Below are 21,931 nucleotides of genomic sequence, written 5' to 3'. Positions count from 1 at the left end.
ATACATACATACATACATACATACATACATACATACATATATATATATATATACATATACATATATATACATATAGATACACACACACACACACACACACATACATATACACATATATATATACACACATACATACATATACACATATATATACATATATATATATACATATACACACCAACTGGCTGATTTCCAGTTCTTGTTTTATATTTGTGAAATAAACTAATAAAACTAAATAAATGGTCTTCATTAGGGGTGTCACAATTTTTGAGAGAAAAATAACACTGGGAGCTCCACATCGCTGATCCTGCTTTTGACTTCGAAGGTTGAAATCGAAAGCTCATTTCGATCGATTTTAGAATTACAACTTCAGACCTTTGTGTTTTCTTTGTGTGCACATCTACTGTCAGATGAAGTTTGAGTGTGTGAATAATATGCACCTGGTAGTTCTGCAGCAGTATGAGGCTGAGGTAGAACTCGGAGAAGGCCAGCTGCAGGTCCTTTATGTTTCTGTGTTTGCATCGCTCCTGCTGCGACAGGGCGAACACAGTCTTCCTCTTCCTCAGGCTCCGCCCGTTAGCCCAGCTCTCCCTCTGGGCGTCCAACGATGACTGCAGCTCGTTCTGCAGCGTGGCGAATCGCCGCTGAGCCTCAGCCAGCTTTTCTGGAGGAAAAGAGACAAAGGCGAGGTCAAAGAAAGAAAGCCTCTGAGGATAATGAGCACAACGAACTGTCAGAGCTACATCTAAATGAGTGATAACTAGCTCTAACGTCGATGACTGTGAGTGCATAGAGCAGTGGTGGTAGTTGTAGTCATTACCAGAGTAGAAGGTGTTGATCTTGGCCAGCTCTTTTTCACATGCCTGGAAGAACTTCTCCTCAAACTTGGCATAGTACCTCTTAACTGTATCCTCATCTGTGACTGCAAGAAGATAGGAGTTGTTAGATTAGTGACCCTTCATGAACAGAGTGAAGACTCTTTGTCTCAGGACATTGATTAAACCACCTGAATGCAGATCAAAAATGAAGAGAAGGGAATAAAGGACAGCAAAGGCAGAACAAAAGACAAATGGGGATGGAAGAGTGTGTGAATGTAGAATTCCATGTTTTGTGCATCAAAGCCCCGTAATGTCCTGCTCTGACCAGCAGGAGGAGCAGTGAGACAGCAGCCGGGCGTCCATCTCGGACAACAGTCTTCAAAAGCTCGGTTCTGTTGTTTCTATGAACAGTTGAATTTGAACCCTCATCTTAGGACTGGAATGTTCATCCTTCTAATGTATACAGATCAAAAGTAATGCAGTTCACATACGACCTTTTTATAAAGAACTGTAAATACTACACTGTGTGTTTTTCATTGACTACAGCCACATAATATAGTCTGGAGATGCCAACACATAAAATGTCAACTTCTTTGCACATGATTTGTTATCCTGACATAGAAGCAGCGGTTGGATCGTGTCCTTGAGCGTGAGCCGGAACCCGGGCGCTTTACAGCAGCCCACTGCTCCTAAAATGGTTAGGATGGGATACATGCAGAGGTCACATTTCATGGATGTACATGATGATTCATATAAAGATGAAGTTTAATGACCCAAAAAGATGGCTTTAGACTGTGTTACAACAACAAGTGTGTATGCTTACTGCACGTCACACTGTGTTGCAATCTATATCAGACTGTATGGCAGTTTGAGCTTTTCACACTGTACAATCAATGCGTGGTGAATTGTGTTGCACCAATGTTGCTACATTAGCTTCACTAATTTACTCTCTTGCTTTGAAATACAGCAATACATAAAAACAAGCCTTGGCCATAGTGCTGCTATTTTGTTTCACCTCCATCATTTTAGTTAGTGTGTTGTTTTTCTCACCAGCCAGTATCGTATTCCGATTGGTTGGTGTTTGTAGCAGCCTCACATTGTGAGAATTCATCAGAAATATTGCAACAGGCTGTCTTTGGTCACCACAGCTCCAAATGGGCTTTTGGTGGATGTGTCCCACTGCATCTAGGACCATGTTTCTCTCATGATTGGTCATTTTCATCTCAGACAGACCAGAATTGCGCAGTGTAAAGGGGCCTTTAGTGGGATACTTGAAAATAAGGAAGCCGTCACCTCTATCTACTATAACCGGTAAAAAAAGGTTTTCTGTGAGATATATATTATTATCATGCAGTCAGATCCAGACAAAAGAGCAGACAGTAATGCTCTCTCTCTGTGATGTTACCTGATCGGTATCAAATCAATAAGTAGTACACTGCTGCACAATGGTCCTGTTGTGTGTCTTCTTTACAGCTTCTTCACTTATAGACAAACAATCTGAAGTTCATAAGAAAAAAAGTCAGTTAAGACAAAACATTTTTTGAAGCTAATCTTTTGAAAAATGCACAGGGTCGGTCAAGTTCTCCATGTTTTAAGATTGTTTTCCAAAACTGTTACAGCAAGTGATGTGACAGCATTTTTTTTTCTCACTTTGTTTTGGAGAATTATGATGATATCAATGTTATATTTACTTGTATTCCAAATACCATGTAAGAAAGTTGAATTCATGTTCCTCCCATTAAGTCAAATGTTGTTTATACAGTTTTACCAGACCAGAGTCCTGTAATTTCCTTTGAAAAGGTCCAACCACTAACTTGTACCCACTGTCACGTCAACAACAAGCAAACAGCAGACCAGGCAGGTGGCTTTGAGTCAGACTCTGTCAACTCAGTGATTCACTGAGTTTCAGACTGGCTGCTTTTAGACAAGACACCAAATTAACTAAATTGGAGTGTCCCAACCGCTACACCCCTCACTCCCCCCCACACCCTCTCTCCCTCCAGCGCACAAACAGCCACCACGGTCAGACTACAGTAATCTCCTTATCCTTTTTTGGCCTTATTCGGCTCTTTTCTCTCCGTGTCTCGGCTCATGTCATCATGATTATTATCATTATTATCATTATGACATGTCTGTCTCTCGGTAATAGGCTATACTTTCCATTTGACAATTGATGTTTTTTAGCTGTATTATTTAGCAACACCCTGCTTTACTCTCACACAGTTACACATATTCACACAGCCAGCCGGTAAACAGCCACCAGGGCTCACTTGAACTGTTTACTAGTTTGAGGGACAGCACTACAATAGATTTGTTCATTTCTCCAGGTTTTGAGATCTCTGCATCCACTCCAATAGAATAGACATACATGGAATCTCATGTGTGGTATTTAAAGTGACCTTTAAAGTGATGCATAGAACATGCAGTCAACATTATATTTGGACCCATTGGTTCTGTGGAAAGTAGTTCCAGATAATATTGATCACAGTGGAAATTTCAGAGATGGAAATTTCTAGGTCTTGCCCCTGAAAATCGATGAGTCGAATGATCCTTTGGCGACCCCTCGGTCGACTTCCTATTCTACAAATCGACACAGAAACACACTGAGGACCGTTGGCCCGGGTCAGACAGTGGTGCCTGGAGCAGGAGGTCGTGTTCCCCCGACCAGGGATAGAGGGCACCACGACCCCAGGAAGCCACGAGGGGTGCTTTGAAGCTCATGCCTAGAGCCACAAGGCCCCCTTCACCAGGGCCCTACCAAGCCCCCGCACGCACACATGCACACAATGAGAAACTGTCCATGAGCTATAAAAGAGGGTGTGCCTTAAGTACAGGAAGCAGTGCTAAGCCTCCCAAATAAAAGAGAAACTTTACATTTAATTAATCAACTTAATGTGCGTCTATAATCCTGTAGTTCAGACAATCACGTTAGTTAGTTCAGTATCAGTTTATATAGCCTACTCCTCTAAACCCTGCATCACCAACTGCAGGATCATTTGGCCAAACTCAGTATGCTCACACACTGAAGCTGGTCGCAACCAAATGCTACTAAGTCGATACATCAGGAACAAAAGTCCGCCCGCCTAAGTCTGCTCCCCGCGTATTTCAGAGAAGTCACAGAAGAATTCCTAAAATAAAGTGAAGGGGAAAAAAACAATGGGCGTCAGTGTTGGCACAAACAGTCAGGTGGATTTAGTCATTAGCCAGAAGATGAGAATGGAACAACCTGTGAATCACAATAAATAGCAACATGTGACTGTAGACTTCTGTATAGAACATAGAGACATTTATAGGGATTATGTTGGACTCATTGGCCATGCTGCAAATTAGTCAGCACAGTTATTTAAATTCATCCTGAAGGGAACATGAATGCCTGTACCATATTTAATGGCAATCAATTCAATAGTCGTTGAGACATTTCACTCAGAAGCCCAAATGTCAAACTCCTGAGGGCTAGAAAAGTCAGAGCAGATAGCGCGGCTAAACCATGGAAATGGAATGATACTGGGAGTCTTTGAATTTGAAGAGCACTCCCAACTTCACACTTACTGTATACACAAATGACCAGATCAGATTGTCTATCTGTGTCTCGGTACTTCCTAGCTTTACTTCCACCTTCAGATGTTCTCTAAAGCGACCTCAAATTGAAATGTTCACAGTGAGGGACAATCACTGAAGCAGAATCCCATCACGTGTCTATTTGAAGCCTTTTCTCTGCAACAAGCAATTCTGCTGCTCGTTAGATGTGTGTGTGTGTGTGTGTGTGTGTGTGTGTGTGTGTGTGTGTGTGTAAAGAGACAGAGGGAGTGGGCGGGGCTGGGTACTGTCCTGTATACACCAAGTTCAGCAGCACACAGCTTCTGGTCAGCTACAAGTAGAATCTCATTCAGTGGGAAACACTGATGTGTGTGCAGATTGATAGAAAACTACAATGTTGTTTCCACGGTGTAAAAAATGGCCAGCAACTAATACTAAAGATTCAAAATATTGAGACGATTCCAGGTTTTAACTGGGACTTGTAATAATATTCAGACTCCGTGGTGGGCCGTCAGGGCCAGCACGGCCTTCTCTGCAGAATCACAAAGTTACAGCTATTTTATAATTTAATAATTTTTCTTAAATGCACTACATTATTACATTAATACATTATAATTAGGGTTGGGCAAGTTAACACGTTATTATCGCGTTAATGCATTACTTAATTAACGCCGACAATGATGTTATCGCGCGTTAACGCGGTTTTGTTTTATTATTATTTTGAAAGTCCGTTGCTCACTGGCAGCGGTGGAGCTTCGTGGGACTACGTTGGATGCAGCGTGTGGGAGAAGTATAGATAAACAGAAGCAAGACAAGCTAACAAATGCTACAGAGAAGTGGATACAAACTGCAGCCGGTTAGTGTTGTGGAAGATGTCGGTCTGAGGAACGTTCTCAAGGTGCGCTCGTGTCACGTTTGGTGTGAACGCACCTTTAGGATCGCAACGAATGACGACACGTATGAGCCTCAAGACGCACCATCACAAGAAGAATACACGAGTTGTATGAAAAGGAGAGGACTACAAAAGCGACGGCATTACAACGAGCACCAGCTGTTGCTCTCACTGGAGACTACTGGACATCGCTGGGTAACCATCATCATCTCGGAGTTACAGCATTATATTGATGAACAGTAGAGCTGCATTCACATGCTCAGACTGTCATGAAAACAGAAGACAAATAATAATAACAAATAATAACCTTAGCTGTGGCGCTATGAGGTTATTAGGAGATGGTTCAGCTGCAGGACAGCAGTCCTGCAGTGCGGCTGATCGTGATGTTCTCAGCTTACAGTCTGTTACGTCATATTTGAATTGCAAATAGGCCCCTTTAGTGGTGAAACTCTTTTGCCAACTTTTGCCAAAATAAGATGAAAGGAGAGATACCAGGAAAAAACGTATTGTGCTGGTCACGCTGCTTTGTGAGTGTGTTGGGGCACATAGAGGTCTGTCATTACATGATGACAAATAACTGCTTTTAGGACTTCTTTAGACTTTCTGAGGCCTTACATTTTGGTCATACTGAGGCTGTTGTTAGTGTATTTATACAAAGACACATAAGTACAGTCAAACTACTTCAGGTCCCCGACTACAACATTCTGACATTTTGAGCAGAAATTCATTGCTTCTCAGCAAACCTATTGTGGAAACTGTTTTTGAGACGTCGCATATTAAATAACGATGGGCAAAATGACCTCAATTTTATATCGGGTTTTTTTGTTGGAGCGACAGAATTATAACACGGTATTACAAATTTGAATGGGATACTCCACTCAAAACATGATTCAACCAATGTTCACTCTATTGGCAATGTAAGGGAACATATTTTAAGAAAGCAAAAAAATATCTCAAAAAAGGGATGTTTATGGACTCCTAATAGAGTATTCTTTCACATATTTACTGTTTGTTCACCTCTCTAAGGTAAACAAAAGCTGATATAACTTTTTCAGATCTTCACCCACATGTAGAAAGAGTTTGAAAACATGCAGCGTAGACACTGTTGGACCGGTACAGTACAAAAGACACAAGGCCGGTGAGTATAGTTTGTATGAACTATGTGGGAGTAACTTACTTCATCCTGTGTTATATTTCCCTTGTCCGTGTTTAACATTATCAGATATAAATTTGTTTGCGTGTGAAAATGGACGCTGGCGTGACAGCTTGTGAAAAACGTCAATTAGGTGTGTGTCACGGTCAATGTTTGTGAGTTGGCAGCCCTCAAACATGTACAGCAGAGAATTACATGTAAAGCTCAAATTGTCCGTGCACTATTGTGCATAATGCACGTGGTATTTCGAGTCCTGTTAAACCAAACAAGCAGAGTCGGTGGTGTCTGGCTATGGAGAAACAAATCGTGTTCATTCTTTGCGAACTACTTGTTATTTGCAAACAAGTATGTGGCTCTTACAGCGCTGAACATCCAATGATAATTCTTAGTCTTCTCTGTTGTCTCCAAACATCACAGCTAATGAATGTAAAGTGAAGGACGGAGCTGTGCTGCACCACCAGGAAGGAGTCACGGACCGCTCCACGTTTAATGTGGAAATGACAGCGCCACTTGAGCTGAGGAATGGTTTTCACTAAATTGTAAGCTCACAGGATTTACTGGGCTGCAAAAACACCTTTAAGTCATTAAAAGAACACACATTCATAGGGCTCCTGCTAATTTGCTTGTCCATTGCAACTTCCATTTTTAAGAGGTCGTCAGCCACCTAATGATAGAGCAGACCTTACTGTGTGTGTGTGTGTGTAGATAATACCTTCAATAGATGGGGCCTGGTCCTGAGCAGCATACAGCATCTCTTTGAAAGCCTGCAGACATAACAGGAGAGAAATTATCAAATAATGATACATTGACATGAAATTAGATGAAATATTCATCTTGTGAAACGTGGTTGAAAAGGCGAGTACTATTCAGTGCACCATCCGTTAGTCCTGTTTGACGTTGGACAGCCTGCACTCAAAACATGCCTGCAATGGGGCAGACTGTGCAGGAGATGCTCTTCTTGCTTTGGTTGTCAGTAGTGTTGTAGTCTGGGACCGTTTCACTTTGTTGCCCCTTTTCCGCAGCAGGAACCTTCCCCACAAACTAGAACCCTTTTGAGGAAGGTATGGCCTTTGATCGGCAGGGAGCCGGGTCATTTCTCGGGGACATTTTAACCCAGTTCACTGCGATTGCTCTGAGCAGCACACATGGGCATTCATCAAGATATACTGTATTTTAGTTATATTCCTTGCTATTCCCCTGATTGTCTGAATAAGTCGCTAAATATGTTGCTAGTTGCTTTTAATATCTTTTAAGATATTTCTAAGAAATTAAGTCCCTAAGTAAAATCACCAAGTTGGCAGCACTGGTTAACTCGCCGCTGACGTCAACGACAAGGTTGGCCCAGGCTAACTTACGATGGACTGACCTTTAAGGTGCACCAGCTATTTTCATTTTAGTTTATTCTCATTGCATACTTCATAAGCTGGTGATCTTTACAGACCCACACCGTCTGGACAAACACTGCAAAAACAATAGATGTTGCCATTTTTTGACAATGATGTTGTCGACGTGTTGACATTGCACAGAAGCATTCGCATAATGTTGCCTTTGTTGCTCTCCCTCCATCCTGTAATAATGCAGTGCTCATGGTGCAGGCTCGCTGTGAGTGAATGTGCAGTGTGTAGTACGGCTTGTCTCTGCTGTAGACAACAGTCATTCAGTCTCAGTGAGTACTAGAAGGAGAGCAGGACAGTCCTCCTCTTTCATACTCACTCGCTCAAGGGTTAGATAGTAGAAGTCAGTCAGTCCCTATTTCAGAATGCCAAAAGAGCACAAGACCACAATGGCCTCACTGTGTGCCAGACTGCGCCCCCCCCCCCCCCCCCATCAAAGGGCGGCAGAGCTGGCTTCTGCAGCAAACAGCAGAGCAAGTCAAGGTCATGCTATAGCCCACACAGCCAGCCTATACTCACTGTTTAAGCAGTGCAGCCACGACAACAGTGTAAACAACACCACTGACAACAAACAGCAAAACACAGGAAAGATGTACAGCAAAAGCAATAAGGAAGTAAGATGACTCCCATTCTATAGTGAGCCTGCCAATAGCCAACATTTAGAGTTACAATTAGTTGACTTTGTATCATTTCCTAGATCACCTAAGACTACAATCAGACTTATAAACAGAAGAGCAAAGGGCCGTGTTAAGTGTGTTATTCCTGAGACAAACTTCAGAAACTAAGTTTACCCAAACACAGAGAGAATCTTGCAGATACATCATGTGATGCATGTTTGTGTGGTTACAACAGATCGCTGTGGTTCTATTGACTGCCTATATATAGGAGAGCTCAAATTTGAGAACTGAATTCAGGATCAATACAAAACGGTTTAGTACTGTAACCTGAGAGATCAAGCCCTCAGCAGAGGAGATAGAGGACTATTAAATACTGAGAGGAATATAGTGTATCCTTGTGGCTCTTCGCATGCTCCTCTTCTCACCAATATCAATATCACCTCCTTTTTTCTAAAGTCAACAGTCAGCTCCTTGGCTGTACCGACATTGAGCAGTAGGTTGTTGATATCCTCTCTATATGAAGTCTCATTGATGTTTGTAATCCAACCGTTGACTCTAGTGTCATCTGCTCACAACAGAGTTCTCTTCATGTTTGGGGTAGCAGTCGTGGGGGTACAGCATGAACAGGAGGGGGCTGAGCACACGGCCATGGGGGGCTCCAGTGTTCAACACTAGAGTGGAGGAGGTTTGTGAGGAAGTCTAATGACCAGTTGCAGAGTGAGGTACTCACGTCCAGAGTGCTAAATGTTCAGTTTCATGGAGGAGAACTTGTTGAAGGCTGAGCTGAAATCAACTAACAACCGTCTGATGTAGGTGTTGTTATTTTCCAGATGAGTGAGTGCTGTGTACTGGAGGTTGTTCTCTTAAATCCTGTTGCTGGTTTGGAGTCTAACTTCATCCTTCACATGTTCCAGCGACATTAGCTCGGAGCAGGCTGGGTAGTGGGATGACCTCGTGTTCTGGCTGATTTTGTGGGCAGTGATTGTCTCAAGATCCGCTGCACCTAATCCAATCCTCGTACTTTCTTTTCCAATGTGTAGAAGTGTATTTTTTTATTATAAATATAGCTCTTTCTAATTTGAAAATAAAAGTGTTTTACTCTCAATGGGAACCAGACGAATCAGGCTTTGCTTTAGCAGCTACAACAGAGAGCTCCACATAAGCTACAACCGTCTTTTGGTTTTTCTAATATGCCTCAATGGTGCTCCTCTGTACAGTCTGTACAATCAAACATGCCCCATATTAGATAAACGTTTGTGATTGGATGTCAGATCTCAAGTAGCTGGAAATCTGACCACAGCTGAGGAAGTTAAAACATGAGCTGGCAGATTTGTCTGGTTCCCCTGCAAATCATTACTGTCCTAAGTCACAAGGAGGCTGTGGAGCGAGTGTGAGTGTAGGCTAAAGCGATATGAAGGGTCGGAAGACTAAAAAGGCGCTGTATAAATGAAAGTCCATTCACCACTTACAACTGAACTGGAGTGGAATGTTGACTGCAGACAGGTTCATGCTCGATTTAAAGCGTTTGATCGTGCACAGCCGACATTTTGTAACTTGGCCCGCAGACTTTTTTTATTTAGTCAAATGTTGATTTGGAAGGTCTTGTGCTTTTAAAGTATTTCAAAAAATAATTCAAATCTAAAAAATAAAATAATAATTTTACTGAGTTATTAGTTTTCATCAGTATTTGTGGCAATCATGCATGTCTATATTGAAACTCTAGTGAAAATGTAATGTTGCTGGTATGATGTGAATATCTCTGGTGATGGGAATGAGGCCAACATTGAACTGCCAAAAACTGCATTTCTCTGAATGGCAACTTGAGGCTGGCTCCAAAAGTGATCAATCTCAATGAACCCGTGTTAAAAATACCAACATAAAGCAGAAATAAACATGTTTACAGCCTTGTACGAGGAACGGTTTTGGTCTCTATAGCTCATTTGCTTGTTCACAACAACGGTATGGGGGGAAATGTGTATACATGTCAGCCATTTAAATTATATTCAAGCTTAAAATTAGGCATAACTAAGGGCGTGGCAGCTTAAATTGACAGGTGGGTGCCGTAGCATGTCGCTAACTGCTAGCTGTCTCCTCTTCTGCATCAACTGGTCCCACTTCAGCTCCACGGACAATCCATCTCTTGCCCATATTTGTGCCAACTGCCAGAGCATCCCTTTTTAGCTTGGTAATGGCTCCTCAGAAGCCTATGACGTCACAGAGACTATGTCCATATTTTATATCGTCTAAGGTATCAACAGATCATTTTCACTGACTAATTTTGCTGAACATCGCTCGTCAAGTGGAAAAAAAGCTCTAGATGAGCCGCGGCCGAGCCGTGCCTGAGCCAATAGCGGTTACACTTTTCAAAACTCGACACAGACAGAGCTCGCTGCAATATTTTTATGTGAAATGCAAAGCAGGCCAGGGCAACACGTAAGACACACAGGACAGCGTTTTCCCGCTACGCCTTGGTGACAGACTGTAGTCTCACATAGCCAGACCTAGCATCTCCACAGCTCTGTGTCAGCGCAAAAGAAATGTCTCCATCAGTTATCATTCTACTATAGGGACAAAAACACTCGCTTGTTTGTTTTTCTTTTTAACCAATCACAATTGTATTGGGCGAGGCCAAAGAATGCAGCAACAGGGCCTTTGCTAGATAGTTCAGAAATAGCAGAAGGGGAGCTAAACGGCTAGTGAGGTGCACGGCTAATGGCAGGCTTACACTCACAGTCCACATCCGGTGAGTCAGACTAGACAGACTATGACAGGCTGGAGGGTTATAGGGATGGGTGGGGTTGTATTTTGTGTGGTGTGCAAAATGTTCTAAATGAAAAACACTGTTGGAATTGACAAATTTGGACTTTTAGTGAAAAGTGAAACTACATTGTTGTTATATCAGAGCGAGTAAAGTACTGAAAAAAGGTACCTTTCATCAGAGTTCCAGAACCGGTTCAAATGTGAACGCTACTCAACCCTATTCCCTTAAAAGCTTGTTCTGTTGATCTGAGAATAATGAAAAATAGTTATGTTGCTCCTCATGTCTAAATACAGCCAGACAGAACATGGTCTCTTTAAAGCTGACAATAATTCATGGTGACAGAGTGCTTTGTTTTCCAATCTGATGCCATGCTATCATCAGCAGCAAACACACACACACATCTGGGTGATAACTGCAGAACTTCATGCTTTCCCACACTTCTCCTGAGACGTGTTTGTGTGTGAATGCGTCTATGTGTGTGTGGTCAGTAGGCTCAGCATGTGCTAAGGCGCAAGTTTCCAAAACAAAACACACGCAGCTCAACAGGAAGGAGGGCAGCTCTGCTTATCCTCACAGATTACCCTACTTCTGTCCTTTTCCCTTCTCCACCTCTCTCACACTCCCTCTCTAATGTCTGAGCCTCTTGCTGGCCTGCTGGAACTCAGCTGAGGGCATTTTCTACCTCTTCCTTGATCCCGACTCCTGACGTGTGGCCATCACCTCAGGCACTGTTGCACCAAGAACGTTGACCACAAATCTGTGTGTGTGTGTGTGTGTGTGTGTGTGTGTGTGTGTGTGTGTGTTAGAGGTGTTCTCATCTTTGTTTACTTTATCATCTCCTTCTAATGTTTTCCTCATTAGGGGCCTATTGTTCTTAAAATGATTATCATAATTATTTATTGTTCATATTTTATGTCTTTGATCGTCAAACATGAGGTGTTTGGGCCACTCTGATTCTTGAACAACACTCCTTTAGATGATATGCGTAATGCAAAGCTGTGAAGCTTTTGCAGGGAGCTGTGATACCGCCTTAATAACAATGAAAAACAAAGCTGTTTTTGAGGCGTTAGGGCTGCTTGGAAACAAATAAAATGATAAAATGTGTAACCTGATATGTTTTCATCCTTCAGTGTGGCATAGGGCCGATCTCTTTTTGACATAGCATCCCACGCGGTAAGTTTCACCTAGAATTACGATATTTTGTTGCCACATGTAGACTATAAAATACGTTTCTTGGAGCCATGCTCTAAACCCAACAGGAAGTCAATTTTAAATGTGAGAATTTTTCGTGTATTTTGTCAATTTCCAGGCGCTGTATTCCGACTCCTACTGGGGTATTAATCAAAACGACTTCAAAATGGGTCAGTGAAATCTGAAGACATTTGCGATGAAAAGAAGATTTTTTTATGAAACGGCGTTGCCGTGCCGTAGCAAAGAATTGATATGACTCGCCATTAATCAACAAGCTGTTTGAACTTATCTGTACTTATATATTTACCACAAACACGACATGCTTCATGCCAATAGTGACTCATAGTTATAGCACCATCAACTGGCATCAGGAAGTCAGTGTTATATGACAAACATCACCCAAAATCTAAAATGTGTGTTCTACACTTGATATACAGCAACATACTGCATGTTTAGCGTATGTTCTCTTACGCCACATAGTGGACTCAAGAAATGGTGCTCAAGTCATTTCCAGCGCCTGGCACTCCACACAGGAAATACTGTGTAACACTGACTATAAACCTCTTGTTGTACGAGTACCAAGAAGACAAATTGTAGGCGTGTATGTGGAATGTAGGCAAAACCATTTACATATTTAAATATTAACTTTTTACTGTATCAGACCTCCCCTGCACTTTATTTGACCTTGATGACGCTAATACAGGCGCACGCGCGCACACGCACGCACAATTAGCAAGACCAGCTGAGCTTTTTTTTTTTTTTTTTTGGACAGTAGCTTAGGTTACAAAGTATACATTCGCACCAGCAGTTTTTCAAAATTGGGTAACTTTGTACAATTTGGGAGTGTACGTGTATCAATACAATATCGGCACGCAAAATATCGCGATACTATGCTGTATCGATTTTTTCCCCCACCCCTAACAGCATGCAAGTTAATAAGTAACACACTCGCATTTATTTGGCACCACAGTGGCCTCCAACAAAGCCGCAACAAACGATGCACCAAAATTATTTTCATAAAAAAAATCAAATTTTTACATTTGTCACTGGTAAAAAAATCTAGTTAAAGTTCTGTTAGCAAATTCATACAGATTAACAAAAATATTTTGAAATGCCAGTTTTTCCACAGACGCAAAACAGTCTGAAGACAGCTTTACCGACTGGAACTCTTCTCAGTGTCCCACTCTCACGATGCTATTGCTGCTGTACTCTGAAGCGACATGTACAGTATAACTCATGCTCATATTCACTGGGAGCTGCTGAAGAGGGATTCTGGGAAATGCAGGACATCACTACATCACCTAAGCCCTGATTTTCAGCTCCACGACTAAATCTCCAGACCAGAGGCCAATGCAGGTTGGAGCGCTATGTGTGAACGATGCAAAGACGTGAGTGGAGAGGGTCTGTGAGCCTTGCAGATGCATTCCACATATTTTACGCCATATTTACATTGTCGATGACAACATCAACACAAGCATGACTATGTTTGTGTTGATGTTGCCCCCCCATGTCGCCGGTCAGTCATGTAGTGTGGAAAACCACACTGACTTTAAGCCTCACCATTACAAGAAAGCAGGTTGTGTAGTGTGAACAGTACGAATTTGAATGTCGTGTAGGGTGAACTTGGCTTAACTGAAATGGGGCCTGGATGTCTTATCAAAGCTGGGCTCACAAAACAGGGGACAGCTGGGGGAACCCAGAAGAGACCAATGCATGTGTGTCTGCATGGACGGGGACTATGTGCAAGTATGTGATCGTCTTATACCAGTCAGGTGGTAGCCAATGCCATCAGCAATCAACCCTGGTCCTTCACATCCCTGTGATGTTTGAACCAGTTTCCTCCTCTCTTTCTCAATCCGTCACACTTTTTTTTTGTATGAGAGTTTGTTTGAGGATTATGACAAAGCCTTGAGAAACATCAGATTCCTGATCCCTGTCCTATGTCTCCAGTTATTCGCATTATTTTGACCTGTGTGTCCGCCCCCATCTATATGCCCCTCCATGTTGACCCCCTCCCTATTCCACGCTATCTTTTGCTCTTTACTTTCCACCCTAATCAGATAGGAAGACCGGCAGAATCAGCAGCTCTCTTCCATGACTGTATTCTGCTGAAGTCTGCTGAAGGCAGCATTACAAAAGGACCAACTGTCCCATTCTGAAGGATCCTCCAGATACAGCCACCAGTCCACTGCACCAGTCAACGTGTTATGTTGCACTCGTCCAGCCAATATGTGGGCAAATATCACATGACCATGTCATATCTACCAGGTGTCAGTGTTCACATGTTCATCAGTCATTTGTGACTGCTGTATCACATTGACTGGGCAAAACAAAACAAAAAAACAGCCACTGCCAGGTGTAAATAGTAGAGGCCAGGCATGAACTCCATGAATCCACCTGTTAAATGTGCATTTTCAATTTGTGGATAATAGAACCTGAATGGAAAAGAAAATCGAAAAAAAAGGTGTTTACACATGGTGGAGGTAGAAGAGTTGATGTATCAATAAAAGCAAAATGCATCAAAGTGCATAGGTAACAGACAATAAAATATGACATGCGTGAAATGTCCACTGAAGCGTCCACTCCACAGCAGAGACCGACTACAGTTACAGCCTCGCAGCCACCTTTGATCACCAAATTCTAATCAGTTCAACCTCGAGTCCAAGTGGATGTTTGTGCCAAATTTGAAGAAATTCTCTCAAGGGGTTGCTGAGTTGTCACTTTCACAAGAATAGGACGGACGTGAGTGACCTTTGACCACCAAAATCAAATCAGTTCATCCTTCATTTGAAGATTAAAGTCCTCTTCTTCTGTAATGTTTTAATGGCACCTGACTGGAAGATTAGCCTTGAAGACCCGATTCCTAATACTGACCCAGTTACATCCGAGGATGGAATTATTTTCAATTATTTTTGCCAGAAAATCAGTTACGATGTTTGCTACATTTGGATGGAAACTGATCTAAATTAAGAACAATCTGATCAAAGAACAAACTAATCAAAGGGTGATCTGATCGATAGACCACCAATCGTTATCGGACGATATTGGTTGTAAAATAGTGTGACCGGTGGTCACAGAGCTGATTGACGTCTGTGTAACAGGTACAGCTGGCATGGTGGAACAACATGCAAACAGACACTAGACGCCAACACTGTAGTGTCACACATCTCACTGCTGTGCTATCTAAAATCACAACAGAGGCAGCAAGGATATGGAGTAGCCAGCCTGGGGAAAAAAGTGGCTATTTGGCAGCATGTTCATAGGGAAGCCGTATAATGGCTCTGTAAATATATTATAATTATTATTTGAACACTGAAGACGGCTTTTGGCTCATTTTGGCAAGGACACAACCTCTCAGCTGAGCGTGCACACATAAACTTAAAAAGAGCCTATCCAAAACATTCTATTAAAATTCAAAGTTAAGGTTAAGTTAAGGTAGCCGGCTGGACTTAACAGATCGGTGATCTGCCCCAAAAAACCCTGAAAGGAGCACCTTCACTACAAAGCAACCCAGACATTCAACAGCTTTCAGTACTTCACAGTTCTATAACAAACGCCAAGGACTCAGTTTGGTCTGCAACTAAAAAGAAGAGTTTCAAAACATAGCCCTATCAAGTGAAGATCTTCATCACTCTCTCAGCCGTCGGCAACTTATTAGTGTCACGGATTGTTGTTGATCTGTGATCTGTACTGATCCCCCTCACGGTTCTTCATGCATGTGAACCTCAGATTAATGACACAGTTTACCGTTAACCATCACAGTGTGAAATAAAGTTTTACCGACATCGTTATCCGCCAATATTCAGTAGAATATGCCATCAGTACGTCAGCATTTATGCTTTTTGTTGGCCGATCTCTGATAATGTTACATTGTAAACAACCAATCCATGTTGAAAATGACAGAGGAGAGCTGGTAACGTGGCTAACGGCTAACCAACGGAGTTTCAGTTCAGTTACATTATGATGTGTTCAGGCTCTGTTCAGTGAAAATTTGTATTTGGCGAAGGTAAATTATAATGTTATCATGATGTGTTCACATGTAATCTGTAAAATGTAGATTGTGATAAACTTGAATAAATCTAGTTTTATGAAGGAGATGTTTTCACATGAATATAAAATAGATATTAGAGATGAATTATGAGCTGTTTACACTAGCTCTAAGTAGATTATAAAACCTCATTAAAACTACTAATTACAACATTTGTTTTTATAAATGAAAATACAATCTTTAATTGCTAATCATTTGAATTGTGTGCCTTTATGAAAAAAACACTATAAATGACTAGAACAAAGATGAAGAGGGGTGCCTGAATTAGTTCTGTCGTCTACGAGGCTGGTTGAGTCGAGCCTAACTTTGGGTTTCAGTTATCTGCTGCTGTCAGCAGCCTAGTCTTCATCTGTCACTTAAACACAGTATGGGTCAGGTTATGCGAGGGTGCTCCGATTGGTTCGCCATCCGTCCGCAGGGTTGCAACTAACGACTTTTTTGATATTGAATCTAATAGGCTAACCGATTATTCAGATTCAATTTAGATAAAAGGCAGATGAGCAGAATTGCTTGTGGCCTGGCGCAGAGAAAAAGCACTCGACAGATACTTAATAAGACAATGATCTTAAGCTTTCTTATTTATGTGATTTAGGAGATTTATAACTATAAAACTCAGAACATACAGGCTTAAGTTTAAAACAGATAGCGGGGGTGAGCTCTTAAGACACAAAAGAACACTGAAACGTCACATTTTCACATTAGCCACAAAAAACATAAATGGTTGAAAAGCACAAAAATCCACACAGCCTTTCTGGGAAACCAACTATTAAACAAAGGCTGGCAGACTCATTATGCATTTAACTATCTATTACATTGCAAGGTGGCAAAACATTAATTAGCTTTAGACAGTAAAAAGATTAGACTTTACTCTTACCACCTTATTTATCTCTAACAGTAAACACACAATATAATATGAAAATAGAACTAATAAGTAGAAGTGCTTCATTAGGTTTGTCGGTGTTCTTTTTAGAGAGCCTCTACTAAATGTCTGCTGACTGGGACTGTGTCTGCGAGTCCAAACAGAATTGTTGATTCACCCTTATTTTTCTGTCAGGCACTCTCTTCATCACTCCAACTGAAACCAGCTACCATCAGCAAACTAACTTCCCATAAACGGAGGCTGCTGCGGCACGGCCTTCCACCAATGCTGCTGCGCAGTGACCTCAACAGCACAATTATGCTGACTAAGAAAAACATTTGGAGCGCACCTTAAAAAGAAAAAGAATTTCCTTAGGCCAATGGCAGAAGGACATTACAATTCAAGCAAAGAGCTGCTGTCCATCGTAGAGTGATTACCATTCTGCTCATGACCCGAACGTACTGTTCATCTTCTGGGATTGAATGGGAATGACCCTGGCAAATCAAATCTGTCTGATGTTGAAGAAACACAGCAGAGAGCAATGACAGCAGCTGCAAAAGGTCTGAATACAAGCTGAGGAACACACAAACAGCTTCTAGCTAACAGAACAACACACTTCTTATAGTGATTGCATCACTCCGCTAACACAATTACACCTCAACAAACTTTTTAAACGTTTTTTATGTATGCTTGTCACCTTTCTAAATCAACATAAACATCTCTTAACAGTCAAAATTTAGATCCACCACACGTCAAATATCACAAGTTGAGATTTCATTAAAAGAAAACTAGGACAGGTGTGTTAACTGTACATCAAATTAACGAGAGCACTCAAGGCCAAAGGGCCTCCTAAGTTTCATATGAAGAGCAATGTGCTGAGAGGTCAGGATAAATAAAGTGAGTATCTTCTATTGTCCAGACTGAGTCATGATATCGAGATACAACTTCAAGTTTCACACTGTAAAATGTCAATAATGTGAGCTACAGGCATAAGCTGTAATAACACATGGCATGCTTGAAACACCCCAGGCCAGCATGAAAATAAAGGAGCTGAGCGTCTTAGGTTCACATCACATCAATGGGACTGTTAGCTATCGAGCTATGGAGTCAAATAAACAATGAAGCAGCCGAACCCTCTCGATTGGGTGACGATGACGATGTATGACGATGTATAACATCAAACGATATAAAAATGTCTATGGTTTACATTGTGTCTATATCTTTTCTATCGCAGTATAACAAAAACAGTGGCAGCTGTTTTGTTCCTAGAGGGCACAACATGCTGAAGACTACGGCTATATTCATTTATTTTCCCTATAACTTCACTTGAAACAGTTTGTTTTGCACTTGAATTCTTAATAAATGCTCACATGAATCACTTCTTTTGGGGGCATTAGTAGTTTGAATTGTGTATTATAAACTGCTTAGAGCTAGTTTTAGGAAGTTAAACAAGTCATAATTCATCTCTAATATCTAGTTTATATTGCTGTGAAAACTGCATCTATTCAAGTTTCTCGCAAAAAAACTACATGTTACAAGATTACATTTGAACACAACATGATAAAGTTTGAATTTACCTTTGACCCAATACTCATTTTTAATGAATAGAGCTTGAACACATCATATTGTAACTTAATGCAACCTGGTTAACCTTAGCGGTTAGCTGTGTTATTTAGACAAGCAGGACTATCAGCGGTAATTAGCACTCCTCCTGCCCATCTCAATGTAACATTACGCTACGGCCTCAGCCCTCTGCTGTGTGGATCTTCTGCATCAGTTTCAGTGTCTCTCTCTCTGACTGGCTGGAGTCGGGGGTTCTGCTGCTGACTGGTCATCCATCACCTCCGGTGTTTTGAAGAAGCTTGGGTTTCCAGATGTCTGGTGAAAGCCGTTTGACAGCAGCAGCGTTGTGTCCTCGGCCTCCAGACCTATTTATTCTTTAACCTGAGGTCATTTCTGAAGACTGTGGTTAGACTTAGTGCACTAGTTACTTTTGTGAGTATTTAACTTGTATGGTAATGTTTCTGATGTACCCTATGGAGCCAGATTTAGTAAATGTTTTTTTGTTTTGGTTGTTTGTTTATTTCATTCAGGGTTCAGCATTTCTTGGCAGATAGATTATTTAGTAGTAATGAGATATTAAGTAATAAATAAATGTTCCTAACTGAAACTTTGGTTTGGGGAAGAACGTCCTTTCTTACTTCGCCCCTACTCCACTAGATAAAGATAGGATGTCCGAGAGTGTTTGATCACAGGTGTGCAGTACTAGTTTGCAAATGTGCAGTTCCATTGGAGGCAGGATGTATGGCTCTGGTAGTGACATGTGTTGTGTTGATTAATTATATGAACATTATATAACGTGATATTGGATGAGTGCATAGACTTGTGTACTCACTGATACCCGATCATTTCAGGCTGTATGCGAGGTATTTCTGATCCTGGTATCGCTATCGGAACAACTCTACAAGGACTCCATGTGAATATGACCATGCCAGTTTTTCCCCCGCCAAGATTTAGCTTAACTTGAAAGTTAACGGAGCGTTACTTAGCCTCCTTCCTTTCAAGCTAGCATGACATGGTTGGTACTTAAAGATGCTTATGGTTTTCATATGATATCTGTATCTACACTGTAGCACTAACGCCGAGCCTGCTACAGCCTCTGAAAGACAGCAAAGTGGGCTGAGGATGCCGGCGTCCACAGGGAGCAGAACATGTTAACTATAGCAACTTCTGTCCTTAGTATATAGTTGAAAATACAGCAGCAAGGGGCTGATACAGATTCAGGCCCATTTAGCTCAACAGAGAGAAGCAGCTTAACTGCCAAAATCAAATCAGCAGCAGGTTTCACAAAGCTAAGAAAAGTCACTTCAGCTAGTTTGAGTCTGTCTAAATAAGGAGTGAGACCAATCACAAAGTTGTTTCATCATGACAATGTATGAAGCCCTGCCAGTAATAGTTGTTGGCATTTTGGGGACAGGTTTCAACAGCTTAATTAAAAATATCCAGCAATTCTGGTGATGTTTGGACAAACCATCATCGACTTATGGCCATATTTGCGCCAGGCACATGCACGTTTGGAATTAGTGGCGTCCCTATTACACAATTTCAAAGTAGTTTTACACACGTGGTTCAACATAGACATGAAACATATCTAGTTTGTATTGACTGGACAAACAATTACTGATTTATTGTCCAAGTTTGTTTTTTGCAACAGTATTTTTTTGCATATATAACGCCCCCTAGAGGTCATTTGAATTAAACGTTCAGGGTATGTTTCAGGTACTATCGTGGACAAGTTTTGTGATGTTTGGCCCAACGGTTGTTGACTTAGTTATAACAATATTTTGAAAACTAAATACAATATCAACAAGGTTTTGAGAGATTTGTCATAAGCCTGATTCAATAATGGTCCACAGAAGATCTTGTGGCAATCAGACCTACGGTTTTGAAAGTGAGGTTAACTCCGCTGGCTGCTCAGCACCTAAGCCCTCTAAAAGCCAGGAAAACCTGGACAGCAGATCTCATCAGTCCAGGACACACCTCTGTTTATATAGCTGTCCTGCTAAGTGCCTGACCCAAACTCAGCTGCCATGAGACAACATGCCATGCATGGAACAGCCCTGGTCAGCATGGCTCTGCAAACCTCCCAGGCCTGAGTCCCACATCTTCACAGGACTAAAGCTAACTGGGCCCAGGGCCAGATCTACAGCTGGTTGGAACAACAAGCTACATCTGGTCTGCATTCAAACAGTGCAAGAGCAGGAATAAAGCGGAGACCATGTGAAACTACTGTGGAAATATGCAAAAGAAAAGTGCACAACAAGAATTATATTTATCCCTCTTTGTGCACCAAAGATATCAGGCTGGGTATCACCTGCAGGGCTCCAGACTGTGCCAGTGCATGATGATCATTATGGAGCGGAGAAATCAGCCACCGTCTATTCCATCCCTGCCTCCAAAGGGTTAATAGTCAACTTGACGAGTGCTCATCAAAACCTCATGCTTGTGGGACCGCATTTGAGCTCTCAGGGCAGAGATGCCACGCTAGGATGCTTTTCTGTACCACGATCATGTACCATGTATCATGTCTTTTTTGTGTGAAAGTTGAGACTTTTTAAACACCATATGTGTGTATGTCGCAGTGCATGATGCGCATGTACATATGGCAGAAGACAAAACAATCCATTTAGCTGTTACTGCAATCCAAAATTTAAGCGGCCTAGAGCTGATCATTTAAAAAAAGCAAAATGAGGAGAGAGAGCATGAGGCTGGTGGGGAGGGACAGTAGTGAGAGGTTCTGACTCACTCGTCACTGATGATAAGTGTCATTGATTAAAACCAGTGGTGGGTGAAGTACTGAGATCTTTTACTTTACCTAAGTACTAAGGCCACAATGTAAAAAACACAAGTGAAAGTCCTGCATTCAAAGTCTTTAAGTATAAAAGTAAAAGTACTCACTATACAGCCAAATAGGCTTTTTAGTTGTTGCATTATTATATATACCAGATAGAGCTCATTTTATTATACTGCTGGGTGGTTAAATTTACTATTTAACTATTCATAGTATGTCATATACTCATAAATAAATGTAGGGAAGTAAAAAGTCCAATATATCCCTGTGAGTGGGGTGGAGAGTAGCAGTACAGTACTTGAGTAAATGT

General features: G+C 41.5%; 1 protein-coding gene across 2 annotated transcripts in view; it reads right to left on the bottom strand.

The window, feature by feature from the left end:
* Nucleotides 1–21,931, bottom strand: part of LOC116399791 (xenotropic and polytropic retrovirus receptor 1 homolog) — a 68,577-nt gene that overhangs the window by 25,844 nt on the left and 20,802 nt on the right. For both annotated transcript variants that reach the window (XM_031877195.1, XM_031877194.1), the window contains exons 2-4: nucleotides 7,113–7,164; nucleotides 821–922; nucleotides 441–664 (exon numbers count right to left, since the gene is read on the bottom strand). In XM_031877195.1, the coding sequence (XP_031733055.1) occupies nucleotides 441–664; nucleotides 821–922; nucleotides 7,113–7,164 (378 nt within the window). The remainder of the gene's footprint in view (nucleotides 1–440; nucleotides 665–820; nucleotides 923–7,112; nucleotides 7,165–21,931) is intronic.

The sequence above is a fragment of the Anarrhichthys ocellatus genome, unplaced genomic scaffold (genome assembly GCF_004355925.1).
Source record: "Anarrhichthys ocellatus isolate YVR2014 unplaced genomic scaffold, GSC_Weel_1.0 scaffold129, whole genome shotgun sequence".
NCBI classification, from domain to species: Eukaryota; Metazoa; Chordata; class Actinopteri; order Perciformes; family Anarhichadidae; genus Anarrhichthys; species Anarrhichthys ocellatus.
This window is presented reverse-complemented; position numbering and strand designations above follow the sequence as displayed.